This window comes from Ambystoma mexicanum, chromosome 7q (genome assembly GCF_040938575.1).
Source record: "Ambystoma mexicanum isolate Mex_15411 chromosome 7q, UKY_AmexF1_1, whole genome shotgun sequence".
Classification (NCBI taxonomy): Eukaryota; Metazoa; Chordata; class Amphibia; order Caudata; family Ambystomatidae; genus Ambystoma; species Ambystoma mexicanum.
The window spans coordinates 979,314,531-979,329,924 of NC_090941.1; the positions used below are offsets into that span (position 1 = coordinate 979,314,531).

The 15,394-nt window shown below is 46.8% G+C and overlaps 1 protein-coding gene across 2 annotated transcripts in view; it reads right to left on the bottom strand.

Annotated features, from left to right (window-relative positions):
* The window catches only part of FCHSD2 (FCH and double SH3 domains 2), a 1,767,327-nt gene that overhangs the window by 468,569 nt on the left and 1,283,364 nt on the right, over positions 1–15,394 (bottom strand). For both annotated transcript variants that reach the window (XM_069640094.1, XM_069640093.1), the window contains exon 10: positions 13,353–13,448. In XM_069640094.1, coding sequence (XP_069496195.1) covers positions 13,353–13,448 — 96 coding nt within the window. The remainder of the gene's footprint in view (positions 1–13,352; positions 13,449–15,394) is intronic.

Below are 15,394 nucleotides of genomic sequence, written 5' to 3' on the forward strand. Positions count from 1 at the left end.
TGGCTCTACAAAGAGCGTTGTGCGTTTTTATTTTTTAGATGCTTTTAAGGAAACACTCTTTTTGTATTTTTATAGAGATTTTTATTTTTCTGCACTATGCCCATTCTAACAGTAAGCTCCTCACTGCATCCTGTAGATTGAACAACAAAACACCATTGCCAATATTGGACAAAGAAATGCCATTGTCATGGAATAAGTCAGCATTTGTGGAATCAATGATGTAATTGTTGCCCAAGAACATTGCAGCATCAGACAAAAAAGTAGACATGCTTCCATTGCTGACACACCTTCCGCCCTCTCGCTGTGAAAAAACTGCATTAGAGATGGCGCATACTCTACTTAGTGGTATGGATAAGGAAAGGGTTTTTTGCTTTTTATACAGATTTTTCTTTTTCTGTTCTCTGCGCATTCTTACAGTAAGCTCTTCAAAGCATCTTGTAGATGGAGCAAGAAAATGCCACTGCCAATGTTGGACAAAGAAATTCCATTGTTATGGAAGAAAACCGCATTTGTAGAACCGATGATGTCATTGTTGCAGAAGAACCTTCCAGAATTGCACAAAAAAGTAGCAATTTTTCCATTGATGATACACCTTTCGCCTTCTGGGTGTGAATAAACTGCATTAGAACAGTCCCACCTTCTTCTTGGCGGTATAGATGAGAATAGAATTTTCGGAGTGGGAAAAAAACGCTTCACTGCTTTCACCAATATCTTGAATTGATGCAACACATATGAACAAGGGGCGTCACCCAAATGCTGAGCTCCGTACTGAACAACAACATGAAAAGGCGCGAAAGTGATCACTTCTTTGCAAAGGTCAATGACAATGCCGAAATTGCAGACATCGACAGCGCACCACAATGCCTTCACTCCTTCCAACCCGAAATTGTCAAGCAAGTCTCTTTCCTGGGCATACCTGTGCAAATGTACCACAAACGCATCACCCAGTAACAGCACTCTGTGTCTCTCCATTTCTACCAGTCTGAGTACACGAAGTACAGTAAGAATTTGTTACTGCCCCTTCCTGTGAGGCGGAAACTAAGCAGCTAAATGGGTAATCCCCACAGGCACATTCCCATTGGCCAGCATGCTTAGAAGGGCAGAATGTGGCACATGCGCTTTCCGAACTAGCGCAAGGTCCACACCCCAGTGAAGCAGGAGGGGTCCTTCTTCCCATTGGTGCGGTTTCCTGTGACGCACACCCTGAGCACCTGAAAGGACAATCCCTACAGTTCCATTTCCATAGGCCAGCATGGCGAGAAGCGCAGAATGTGGCACGTGTGGTTCCCCAAGTACGGCGAGGGCCGGGCCCGAGTGAAGCAGGAGTCCTTCTTCCTATTGCCGCACAACCTATTCACCTGATTGGACAATCCCCACAGTCCCATGTCAATTGGGCAACATGGTAGGAAGGGCAGATTATAGCAGGTGTGCCTCCCGAAGTTCCGCACCCCTGTAAAACTGGAGCAGTCCTCCTTGCCTTTCCACTATCTTCTCTACAGCACTACCTCATCGGGTTACGCGTAAATAGGGACACACCATCCACCAATCGCATGGAAGCCGCCATCATCCAACACTGCCACTCCTGTACAACACTTCAAATGTAGCGTTACACAAATACAGTACAAGTGTCGCGCCATTCCAAAGAACGTCCACTGCAAACTTCAGTAAAAGTATGCACGATTTCTCCATCTACATGGCCACCCAGGATGTGGCACGTGTAATCTTCAAAGTACCGCGGAATCAGCTACCTTTTCCTGATAGTGAGGGTGGGGGTGGGGGTGTGATAGGGGTGGCGGGGGAAGCAATGTCAAGCTGGGTAAGGGATTGAGTCTTCCGCTGTAGATGTATAAAGGTTTTATTTTAAGTGCAAGCAACTTTTTTTGTTTTGTCTCTTTGTATGCGTTTCTGTTTGCCTCTCTTCACATTTTTACCACATTCTGGTCAATGCTTCTTGCACAGTGTAAAAGAAAACTGCATTGCAAATGGCGCTCAAATAAATGCCATTTCTACGGAACAACTGCATATTTTTCCACCTCATAATCTCATAGTGGATGGAGAACATGCCAGCAGTCTGCATACATACACACATGGTTCTGTTTATAACACACCTTCCGACCTCTGGCTGGGGATAAATTGCACCGGCATGGGCCCACACTCCTCTTGGTGCTATGCATGAGATAATTCTGCAGAACTACGTTCAGCAACCTCTTCAGGTGACTGATTAAACGTCCAAACGACATAACACAAATGTAGACTTCCATAGTGCACCACGACAAAGTCTACGGCCACATATCTGCAAAGCTGAACCATCCCGCCGAAACTGCAGTCACCCTGACAGCCCCAGAAAAAGTTTACTCCTTCCAACGTGAAATTACCTTCAAGGCCTCTTTGCACACAACACCTGTGCAGGTGGCGCACAAAGTTATCACCGACTATGAGCACTATGCGTCTCTCCATCTCCACCAACATAACAACAGTATTGGGAGGATATGGTACCAGCCCTTGCTGGCAACCACACCCTAAACACCTAATTGCCTACTTCCCACAATTCCATTTCCATGGCCAGCATGCTCATAATGGCAGAATGTGCCACGCGTGCTTTCCCATCTACTGTGAGAGCCACAGCCCAGTAAAGCAGACACATCACTTCTTCCCTTTGTAGTCGCATTTTTGCAGCGTTCCCTAATTGAATGCTGTCAAAGTATCAAACATGCATGCAGCTATCACATACAAAACCTCTGCATTGCACACTATCATTTCTGTACACCACTCCATATTTACCGTTGAACACTGTCAGTGCACGTTCCGTTTCATTCCAAAGTTCCTCTACCAGAAACTTCTTCTAAAGAATGCACGATTGCAGCATCCACAAAGATCCTGAGGCGCACCCAGCACACCTTTCGCCAAGCACACAACAGTGCAGCCGTTGCCCACGCCCACCACAACACTATGGATTCATGCATGCAACCATATGGACAGCTAACAATATGCACAAACGTAACATACGTACTGGCACTTCTGCCCAACTACCCCACACCATAGAACATCCATTCACGAAACCGTGTCACACTTAGCAGAATCCACAAACATACCACAGCCTGTACCACCCCTACCCACTGCCATTCCCAGAGTCTTGTGTCACTGGCAACCTAAGCACAACAGCTTCACAACATTGGGCCGACTTCAATAAATCTTCACACAGCACACTAACCAAGCACATATAACCTGCACTTCAACCATGCCCTCCTCCATACTCACATTATATACACTCTGCACCTTGTAACCACACTGCACACCTTCTCACTGCACCATCTCCTACCGCACACCAAATACTGCAGCATGTTGCAACTATCACCACAACCATGGAACGCACAATAAACGCTTTCCAACTCTCTTGTGCTGCTGTAACATGTCTACAATGTGCTCCACACCCATTCTCCAAAGATCACCACCCTGTGCCTCATACACTGCCAACCCTACATTGCTGCGGTGGGTGTGCGCCTTGCAAACATTTCCCGGCACCGTAATGCATCCATGCATGTCAGCATGGCACCAGCTACCACTCTCCACATACACACCACTGGCACCACCACTCCTACCCAACCTCTGCACCGCAATGGAGCTATATAGCGTTAAATGCAACAGTTACCATATTCTACAAACATTACACTGTCTCCGGCACCCCTACACCCTTCCATTCACAAACTATGGTCTTACCCACTTCCACTCAGAAAGCATTGTGTCACTGCCAACCTACCCACACATTGTTCACAACATTGCCCCTACTTCACGCAATGTGCACAGAGAGCACTATCCAAGCACATGTAAGGCACACTTCAACCATACCATCTTCCATACTGCCAATATGCAAACACTGCACCCAGTGCCCACACTGTGTGACGTTTCACTGCACCATCTCCAACCACAGAGGAAAACTTTACCATGGTCTAACAGTGACCTCACCTGCAAAACCAAACGTACAAGCATGCCAGCTCACATCTGCTGCTCTATTGCGTCTGAAATGTGCTCCACAACCATTCCGTACAAGTCACCTCCCTCTAACTCATGCAGAGTAGTATTGCGTCACTGGCAACCTAACCACAGCTTCACAACATTGGGGCAACTTCAATAAATCTACACACAGCACACTACCCAAGCACATATTAGCTGCACTTCAACCAGACCCTCTTCCATATTGACTTTACATAAACACTGCGCCCTGTCTCCACACTGCACAACTTCTCACTGCGCCATCTCCTCCTGCACACCAAGTACTGTAGCATTTTGCAACAATCACCACAATCATGGAAAGCACAATAAACGCTTTTCAACTCACTTGCACTGCTGCAGCACGTCTGCAATGTGCTCCACACCCATTCTCCAAAGCTCACCCCCCTGTGCCTGATGCAGCGTTAAATGCAACAGTTACCATAATCTACTAACATTACACTGTGTCCGGCACACCTACACCTTTTCATTCACATAGTATGGTCTTATGCACTTCCATTCACAAAGTATTGTGTTCACTGCCAACCTAACCACAAAATGTTCACAACATTGCCCCTACTTCATACAATCTACACACAGCACACTATCTAGTCACATATAAGCTGCACTTCAACCAAACCCTCTTCCATACTGACACTATGCAAACACTGCACCCAGTGCCCACATTGCATGACTTTTCGCTGCACCATCTTCAACCACACATAAAAACGTTACCATGTTCTAACAGTGACCTCACCTGCGCAACCAAACGTACACGCATGCCAGCTCACTTTTGCTGCTCTATTGTGTCTGGAATGTGCTCCTCACCCATTCTGCGCAAGTCACCACCCTCTACCTAATGCAGAGTCCCAAATGCATTACTGCCGTGAGTGTGCTGAAGGCCTAGGCTTTTGAGTACATGGCCTATGGCCTACTACTGCAGAGTCACAAAATCATTACTGCCGTGAGTGTGCTCAAGCCCTATGCTCTTCAATGCAAGGGCTACGGCCTACGGCCATGCACCCAATTGTCTAGGCCTTGAGTACACCCACCCCAATATAATGCCACCATGCATGTCACCAAGTACGGCAATCCACATACACACCACTGCCACCAGCACTCCTACCCACCCTGTGCACCGCCATGGAGCTGTGCAGCAAAAAGGTGGAACCCATACCATAATGTAGAGAGAAACCACTGTGTCCTGCACCCCTGTGCACTTTCATTCACATACTACAGCCGTACCCACTTCCATTCAAAAAGTATTCTGTCACTGCTAACCTACCCACATACTCTTCGCAACATTGGCCTTACTCCGACCTATCTCCACAGACCACAATATGAAAATACCAATCTCTACCGAATGCAGAGTAAGACATGCATTGCTACGGTGGCTGTGCTGAAGGCCTAGGTTCTTGACTGTATGCCCTACGTACGGCCTAAAGCCTTGGGCCATGCACCCAATACGCCAACCCTTCAGCAGACCCCAGCAACTTCATGCACCCATGCTTGCCGCCAGGTGCCCAACAACCGCAATCCATCCGCACAGCCCTGCCACCTGCGCTCTGACACAACCTGTCATGTGCAAATCACTCCCCTTCTGAAAACCACCTGCCACCACTCACCACAGATACATGTTGGCGCAAAGAGGTTGCGGCACAAGCTATCGTGCCGTTACAACAGCGGCCTCCAATCACCACACAAAGTAGTCCCCAGTCTAGGTCCCCGCGATTTGGTGCAATATGCACGAATACTGCAGCCACTCTCCTCTGTCTTCTTCCACCTATTCACATATCTCACATGACCTACTTCTCACTCCCCCACCATTTCCCTCCCTTCTTGCCGCCAACATATGGCGTACGGTATATTTTCCAGACCCTTCCGCCGGCGCACTCTCCTCTGATACACCATGGCGGAGTTTCCCAAAACCTTTGACGTACAGCACACTTCCCTCCAGCCAACCACCGGCTGCGTCCACTGTTCGCCGACAGCAAGGCGTACCGCAGGCCAATGAGACTTCGGTCCGCGGAGCGAACAGGGAAATGGGTCCGCAGAGCGGACCCAGCTATCACTAATTTTTTGGGATGTACAGTTCAGTCCTTTGCAACAAAAGTACTGGTCCAATTTCCACCAAACACAGAAAAGCACGCTTTATGACCCAAGCCCCCGCTCCTGCCGCACATTTGGTGCAAATCCGTCCAGCCGTTCGGGCTGCAGCCGTGCGCAAAGTTTTTCCCCATTTAGTCTATGGAAAAAAAAGAATTTTGAGACTCCCCTATAACGTTGGCCCCCTGCACGAAACCTCACCCAACTTGGCGAAACAATTCAGAGCGGGACATATACTTTTTTTGCAAAGTTTGGTGAGGATTCGTCCAGGGGGAGCGAAGTTATAAGCCGCCAAAAAAGTGTTCTTCCTATGAGTTTAGCAACTTAACCATAACTACACGGCCGCTACTACGAGCCGTGTAACATACATCTGTGCATTTCAGTGATACATGTTCCAGTACACTATGGACTATAGGACTAATGACTATCGAGAGGTTAATTGAAAGTAAGGACAAAACGAAAAATGGGCACCACAATTCTTTAAAATCGATTTAGAAATCTATGGGGAATTGATGACTAACATAAATCGGCCACCATGAGATCTATTCTTTAAGGTCTCTGACTCCTGCTGAATTCCTCTGAATCCTAGATTGAGCTGGAGCTCATGTATTAGTCAGGGGTCAGAGATTGCAAGCAAACTAAGGGACACCACTTCTGTCCACTGAATCTTAGAATGCACTAACACATTTTGGCCGAAATTCTTTTTGATAATCATTGAACCGTTCTGTAACGCTATGAGAATTTCAACAGTCATTATTTTGTCAGAAAGACTGACCCCAGTGCAACAAGATTGTGGAATTTGGATTTTCCTTAGCGTGAAAAGATGCAATCAATTTCCATTAAGCTTCAACTATGTTTAGTGGCCAGACTGGCAATCACAACCGTAGACTCCACTCAAGCACACAGATGCGACAGGTGTAGGACAAAATGAATGGCTTTAATAAAATAATGGTTCATCATGATTGAAAGGCATTTTCAGAGCAGTTGATCATTGTCCATTAGGATAATAAAAAAGCAAAGCAAAACAAATCACAGTGCTCTTTCTTTAATCAGAGAGGTTATTGGACGGCAGAAGGAATGTCAGGATTTCACAGGAACATTAACCCAGAGATGCTTTGCATGTGCTCGTCAGACTCGCTACCGACTCAATCATGGAGCATTTATTTCTCATTTTTCTGAGAAACGACTTTACATGCTACAGGAACAATTGGCCAACACTTTCAGCTTCAGTGCTCAGGAATACCAAATGATAAACACAATTGGTGCTGTTCATTAGGAAATAATTATCTTGGATAATTGGTAACCCACAAATACTGATCACACAGTAACACCGAAAAGAACAAGTTACTTCTTACCTGGTAACGTTCTTTCGATGAGATGTTCCTCCGACGTATTCCATATCTTGATAGATCATCTCCAGCTTGCTGGCCTCGGAAAAAAAATTTCAGTACAGGGCGCTGCGCATCGACGTCCCTCGAGCCGATGTCCCTCGACAGCCTCCGTATCGGCGCTGACATCATCATGCGTATAAATAGACTCGCGCAGCGTCCATTGCTCAGTTCCGTTTTGACGTTAACAGTTGCTTTATATGAATTGGTTATTGACCCTGAAGGAGCGTAAGCTGTAACCACAAGGGGAGTTTTACTGAGGGGAAGGATGGGAGGGGCGATAAGGAATACGTCGGAGGAACATCCCATCGAAAGAACGTTACAAGGTAAGAAGTAACTTGTTCTTCGAAGGGATTGTGTCCTCTGACGTAGTCCTTATCTTGATAGACTCCCATAGCAGTGGTGTGTAACTGGAGGTGGGAGTAAAATTGCCATGTTTCCCTTCAAGAATGAACAGAGTGCAACACAGCTTTGCCAAATCTAGTCTCTTGGCTAGAGGAGGAATCCAGGTTGTAAAATCTTGTGAAGGTATGTGCAGACGACCATGTGGCAGCCGCACATATGTCTCGAATCGGTACCCCTCTTCGGATGGCCGAAGAGGCTGCAATACCCCTGGTTGAATGAGCCCTAAGATTTTGAGGAGGCTCTTTCCCTGCCAGTTTGTAACATTCCAGAATGGCCAAAATAATCCATCTGGAAATGGTCTGTTTTGTTATCGGTAATCCCAATTTGTGCCCTGAGTAACCTACGAACAGTTGGTCTGCTTGCCTAATCCTAGCAAGTCTGCTGATGTAAAAGCTCAAAGCCCACCTTGGGTTCAGCCTATGTAGCATTTTTTCCTCTTTCCCCGGATGGGTAGGGGGATAGAATGAAGGTAAGGTAATCTTCTGAGTGATGTGGAATTCAGAAACCACGTTTGGGAGGAAATTAGGCTTCACTTGTAGGACAACTTTGTCTTTATGAAAAACTGTATGAGGGGGTTTACAAGATAGAGCTTGTAATTCGCTCACCCTCATAGCAGATGTCAATGCCACTAATAAGACAGTTTTAAGGGTGAGAAACCTTAGCGAACAAGAGTGGAGTGGTTCAAAAGGAGTACCCATCAGGAAATGTAAGACTAAATTTAAGTCCCATAAAGGAACTTGGAATGGTCTTGGAGGATAGACATTGGTTAATCCCTTCAGAAATTGTATTACTAAGGGTAACTTGAAATACAATGGTTCCTCTGCAGTGCGCTTGAAGATCGATAGCGCTGCGAGATAGCCCTTGATAGTGCCAACCTGAAGGCCAGAATTTGCCATATAGAGTAGAAAAGATAACACCGTTGGTGTACCACATGAAAAGGGGTCGATATTCTTTTCACCAGCTGCAAAATTTGTTCCAACGGCAGCGGTATAAAGCCTTTGTTGCTGGCCTTCTTGCCGAAAGCAACACCTCCATGACGTCATCTGGGAGGTCCCAATCCTTGTATCTCAACCTTTCAGATACCAAGCGTGAAGGTTGAGGGTTCTGATGTCTGGATGGAGAACCTGACCTCACTTCTGCAAGAGAAGATTCTCCTTGAGTGGAAGACGAATTGGAGGGCAGATGGACATGTCCAGAAGGTCCGGGTACCACGTTCTCCTGGCCCAGTCTGGGGCAATTAGGATCATGGCTTTCCGGAAGCTTCTCAACCTCCTTATCATTTGAGGAATGACAGGGACTGAAGGAAATGCGTACAGAAGTGGAAACTCCCAGTCCACTACGAACACGTCCCCTAGAGCTCCTCTCGAGGGAAATTCCCTTGAACAAAACTGATTGCACTTCCTGTAGATGCTGGTGGCGAACAGATCCACTTGAGGGGTTCCCCAAAGGGTGAAGATCTGTTGAAGGACTTCCTGAGCTAGTTCCCACTCGTGGGAGACTGCACTCTGCCTGCTCAGAACTTCCGCCGTCAAGTTTTTCTCTCCGGCTAAGTGAACTGCCGATAGAGAGATTCCTTCTTGGATTGCCCAGAACCAGAGCTGCATCGCCTCTCTGCACAGAGGCAGTGATCCTACGCCTCCTCTTTTGTTGAGGTAGTGCATGGCCACTGTGTTGTCCGTCATTATCAGGACATTTTTCCCCTGTACAGATGGCAGAAAAGCCTTCAGCGCTAGTCTGATTGCTCTCAGCTCTAACAGGTTGATATGCAGTCTGGACTCCGATGGAGACCAACGACCGCTGATGGTCAAGTCGTTGGCATGTGCTCCCCACCCCGTGAGTGAGGCATCTGTGACTACTGTTATCTCCGGCCATGGTTGCCAAAACAGTTCTCCTTTCAAAATGTTCTCCTGACAGGCCCACCACTGAAGGTCTCGAGCCACCTTGTCCGGAACCTGAAGGAGATCCGTCATTCTCCCTGAGAATTGCGATCACTGAGTTCTTCGTGCCCACTGAAGAGATCTCATTCTCAGGCGAGCCTCTGGCACAAGGAAGATGCAGGATGCCATGAGGCCTAGCAACTTCAAAAAAGTCGAAGGATGGGAGACGTTGGGCATTTGAAACTTGGTGACCATCTGCATGAATATCTTGAGCCCTCACCTCTGGTGACAAGGCTTTTCCCAAAGAAGTGTCCAGGACCGCTCCAATGAACTGGAGTCTCTGTGATGGTATCATCTGTGACTTCTTTAAATTGAGGGAGAAGTCCAGTTTGTGAGGGAAGTGGCAGACATAATATAGCTGGATCTGAGCTTGTTCCAGGTATATAGCTCTGATCAGCCAATCGTCCAGTTAGGGATAGACGTGAATCCCTTCCCCCCTTAGACTTGCAGCCACTACCGAGATTAGCTTGGTGAAGAACCTCGGGGCGGAGCTCAGCCCAAATGGCAGAACTCGAAATTGATAGAGAGCTGCCAATTGCGAACCTCAGGTATTTCCTGTGTTTGAGATGGATTGGCACATGGAAATAAGCATCCGGAAGGTCCAGAGATACCAGCCAGTCCTGGAGCTGGAGGGCCTGAAGGATCTGAGAGAGAGTTACCATCTTGAACTTGTCCTTCCTGAGGAACTTGTTCAATTCCGGAAGTCCAAGATAGGTCCTCAGTCCTCCGTCCATCTTCGGTATTAGGAGGTAGTGGGGAGTACCAGCCCTTGTTCCTCTCCGCTACAGGTACCAGTTCTATGGCACCTTTCTCCAGCAGGTCTACAATTTCCTGCAACAGGAGTGGATCTGGAACTTTCTGAGAGCTGTTCCCCGGTGGATGACTCTGAGGAATGCGTAGAAAAGGCAGGCAGTAACCTTGGGCAACTATCTCCAATGCCCAAGTATCTGACGTAATAGCCTGCCATTCCGTCAGATGTTGAGTTAGCCTGCCCCCTACTGGTGGCTTGTGAGGAGAGTCCTCAGAGTGATTTAGAGGCGGCTGATGCAGATGCCGATGGTAAAGAGGCACCTGCTGCTGCTACGGCTTTTGTATTTTTACCCCGTCCACCTCGGGTGAATCTTTTTTTACCTCTTTGAACCGACTGTCCTCTGCCTTTTCCAAATGCGGAATAAAAGCGAAAGGACTTACCTCTGCAAGAGTTTCCTGAGGGGTGTTATGGCGTTTGACGGATTGCAGCTCCCAGGGATTTTGCTGCTGCTTTGGATGTCTAACTTTTCTAGGCTGTCATCCGCCTTCTTACCAAACAAAGAAGAGCCGTCAAAGGGCATATTTAAAAGTCTGGCTTGTACATTTGAAGCAAACCCAGACATTCGCAACCACGCAAATCTGTGGGTTGTAGTACTTGCCGCCATGGCCCTACTGATGCTGTCAGCAGAATCAATGCCAGTTTGAAGGGATTCGCACATTGCGTCTTTACCATCCTTAATGATGTTTAGAAATGCTTCCCTTTCGTCTCCCTCTGGGAGGCAGTCAGCCGCTGATGAAGCACACTCCCAAAGTGTATGGCTGAACCTTGCGAGCGTACAAGTAGCGTTAATAGATTTCAACGCCATGCTACATGCAGAAAAGACTTTCTTAGCCATAGAGTCGTATCTTTTGTCATCCCTGTCCTGTGGAACAGTAGGGTACTGCCTGATGCAGTTGCTGCTTGAACAACCAGACTCTCTGGAGTTGGATGTTTAGACACAAATTCAGGGTCAGTAGCAGATACCCTATATTTGGCTGATAACTTCTTGTTAACCGCCGGGATAACCTCAGGAGTTTCCCAGTTAGCCAATATTTTTCTTTGTAATGCAGCGAGAAATGGAACCACAGGATCCTCCTGTGGGCCTTTAACTAAAATGTCTGTAAGGTCATCCTGTTGGAATGCAGGTGAAGGTGTAGACCAACCCATGAATTCTATAATTCTTGCCATTAAAATTCTGTAAGGGGTCTCGGCATGTTCCCCTGGGTCTGGCTTGGCAAATTCTATTTCTGGGGAAGTATCTAACCCACTTGCCTCATGTAAGGATTCTCGAAGATCCTTTAACCTATTTTCCTCAGAGGTAAATTCCTCTGGTTCAGGTGTTGCAGATCTCTGCAACCCAAAGGGTCTTTCTTGATCCGAATCCTCCCCTTCCTCATAAATTGAAGACAAAGGTCTGAAATGATCAGACCTTGGAAATGGCTTAAATCCCTTTTCCAGAGCCGAAGGGGCTAAATTTGTCATAATTGGTTGAGAAAACTTCGACGCGGACGTTAAAGGCTTCAAAACACCGAAAAAGGCGTCGAGAAGATTGGAAGAGGCCTCGAAGAACTCGAGAGGATCGGAATCCTACTCAAGGTTGTCAATGACATTCTCGAAGTCGTATTAGAGGCCCTAGGTATGACCACTGGCTGTGAGGTAGTGGCGGCCGTGGGTTTGTTCTTTTTCGGCGTCGAAGACGGTGTCGAATCGATCGACCTATGCGGCGATGAGCCCTTCGATAATGGCGTCGATGACGCAGACTTATGCGTCGAAGGGACTTACGATGATGGCGTCGATGGCACAGTGCCTTTGCTCGAGTGTTCGTGACGCTCTCGAGCAGTGTCTTTCGCCGGGTGCAACGACTCGGGGCATTTCGATTTTTCGGGTCTTTCACCCAGGGCATCACCCTCAGCTGTCTTCGAGGAGGTCGAGGCTGCTTTCTCGAAGACGCTAAGCATCATTTTACGGAATTCCTCCCACTCAGCCTGAGAGCTATGTTTTGTGGGGCAGGTGACTCTTTCCAGAGAAACAGAAGAAGAAGAGGAAGAAGGGGATCTTCGACGTCTCTTACTTGAATGCTTGGATCTCGAAAAGTGGTGGTAACTGCTTCGAGACCTAGAACGAGAATGTTTCCTGTGTCGGCAAGGAGACGAATGTCTCGACTCTACCGAGGAAACTTTCGAAGGACTTTTAACTGTCTTACCTCTCTCAAGCTTCCCCTTACGATCCTCCAAGGCTTTCGCCGTCATGGACATGCAGTCCTCGCAATCCGAACATTGGTGCTCCGATCCCAGGCACCACAAACAGATCCTGTGAGGATCTGTCGATGACATTTTCTTTCCACAGTCTCGACATTTTTTGAAGCCGGACCGTGGAGTCATCGGTTCAAATGAGGAAGCCATCGAGTAAGAGTTGGTATTCTCGAGGAATAATGAAGAATATATCTGACTAATTAACTGAGCCACGCGATTCCGAGGCCCACGAAGCGCGGAAAAACGGAACTGAGCAACGGACGCTGCGCGAGTCTATTTATACGCATGATGACATTGGCGCCGATACGGAGGCTGTCGAGGGACATCGGCTCGAGGGTCGTCGGCACGCAGCGCCCTCTACTGAAAAAAGAATTCCGAGGCCAGCAAGCTGGAGATGATCTATCAAGATAAGGAATTCGTCGGAGGACACAATCCCTTCGAAAGAGTATTTCTCTTCATTTTAATGACCCATATAAAACGTTCTTACCGTATCGCTGTCACTGGGCTGAAACTGGAAGGGCTGTGCTTTGTGGAACACAGAATTCTCTTGTACAAACATTTGCAGATTGTTCTCGCGAACCACCTGAAAATACCAAAAAGGCAGTGAGATGTAGTCCTAGACCTCTTTTCTCAACAACAAAAACATAAATGTTTCCCCATTTAAAATCTTTCGTTTTAATCAAAAGACACCAAATTGTGTTACACTTTATTAGAAAAGCAGACTATGCACATAGGTAATCTTATTTTACCAACCCTTATGCTGTTGAACATCTCGTTTTATCACTGAAGCATACCTCCAACCCAAAACAAACTGCTGCACTCTGCATAGCAGGTTGGAACAAATGAAATACTATGTAGATCTGCTGACATATGGGCAATGGCAGAAGAACAAGTTACTGAGGATTCCTAGCCTGATGACGGGGAATATTCATGAGCATGTGAATACATCTAAGACCCATGCTGGCGAAGGGAATAGTTTCTTAAATGTAACTCCATTTCTCCAGCATTGGTATCTTTCATGGATTCACATGCTTAGAATATTCCCCATCGTCAGGCTGGGAACCCTTGTTACATTTGTAAAGACGTTTCCCATAGGAAAAATGTCAACACTTCTGTGTCCTATCTACGTCGTTTTGGGCCACTTACGCATGCCCCAATAAGACGTAGCGGTATAAATTCCCCGCCCCTGCGGCTCCCTTCAGATTTTAACCCCTCAAAGTAGTATGGGTTACATATTGTTTGCATGCAGGGGAGGCAGGCGGGCGCATGTGAATCCATGAAAGATACCAATGCTGGAGAAATTGAGTTACAGGTAAGAAACTATTCCCTTCTCCAGCATTGGATCTTTCATGGATTCACATGCTTAGAATAGATTGTATAACAGTACTCCTGATTTGGCGGTGTGAATGCAAACCAATACCATCATAATTTTTTTTTTTTTTTTTCATTGAGCAACTTCAGCGGTTTCACGTTAGTTTAAAAACAACAAAATACATTAGGATATATATTGATCGAAGGACATACCCCTGTATAGGGCTTACCTCACTGAAACAGGTGACGTCCTAACTGCTCGTCCCATCTGTATATCTTCTGCACGTTGCTGTTCGAGGCAATAATGGCGGGTAAATGTATGTGGCACCGACCAGGATGCCGCCTGACAGATATCTCCCAGCGGAATCCCGGCCCACAATGCTGCTGAAGATGAAGTTGATCTCGTGGAATGAGCTCTCGGACACCTGTCCAGCGGCTTCCCCGCTTTCGAGTGACAAAAGGTAATCGTCGATGAGACCCACCGAGCCAGTCCTTGTTTTGAGATCGCTTTTCCTTTTGCCGACAGCCCATAAGCCACAAACAGTTGTTTTGTATCTCTAAATTCTTGAGTACGATGAAGGTAAAACTTTAGAGCTCTTTTCACATCCAATGTATGGAGAGCTTTTTCCGCAACCGATGAAGGGGTCGCGAAGAATGTTGGTATTACAATAGACGAATGTTTATGAAAGACAGTAGGAATTTTTGGTATGAAATGAGGGTTGGTCGCCAACACCACCTTGTCTTTAAAAAATCTCAAGTATGGAGGATCAATGACTAATGCTTGTATTTCCGAAAGTCGTTGTGCCGAAGTGATAGCCACCAAAAAAGCCAACTTCCACGATAAGAATTTTAAAGACGAAGAAGCCATAGGTTCAAAAGGAGCTTTCATTAGTTCTGTCAATACTAGGTTAAGACTCCAGCTCGGAGCAAACTTTTTAATTGGTGGAAAGGTACGAAACAAGCCTTTCATAAAGTGTTTAACCAGCCGATCACTAAACAGTGGTGATGAATGCCTTCTACGAGTGAATCTCGAAATGGCTGCCAGATGAACCTTTATCGATGAAAAATACAGACCTCTTTCTGCTAAATGCAGCAAATATGGAAGAAGCTGCTCCGGGACGATATTCAGAGGCTCCAAACCTGGTTGATCCTTACATCACATGCAGAATCTCCTCCACTTACATGCATACGAAGTATTCGTGGACGGAGTCCGTGGGG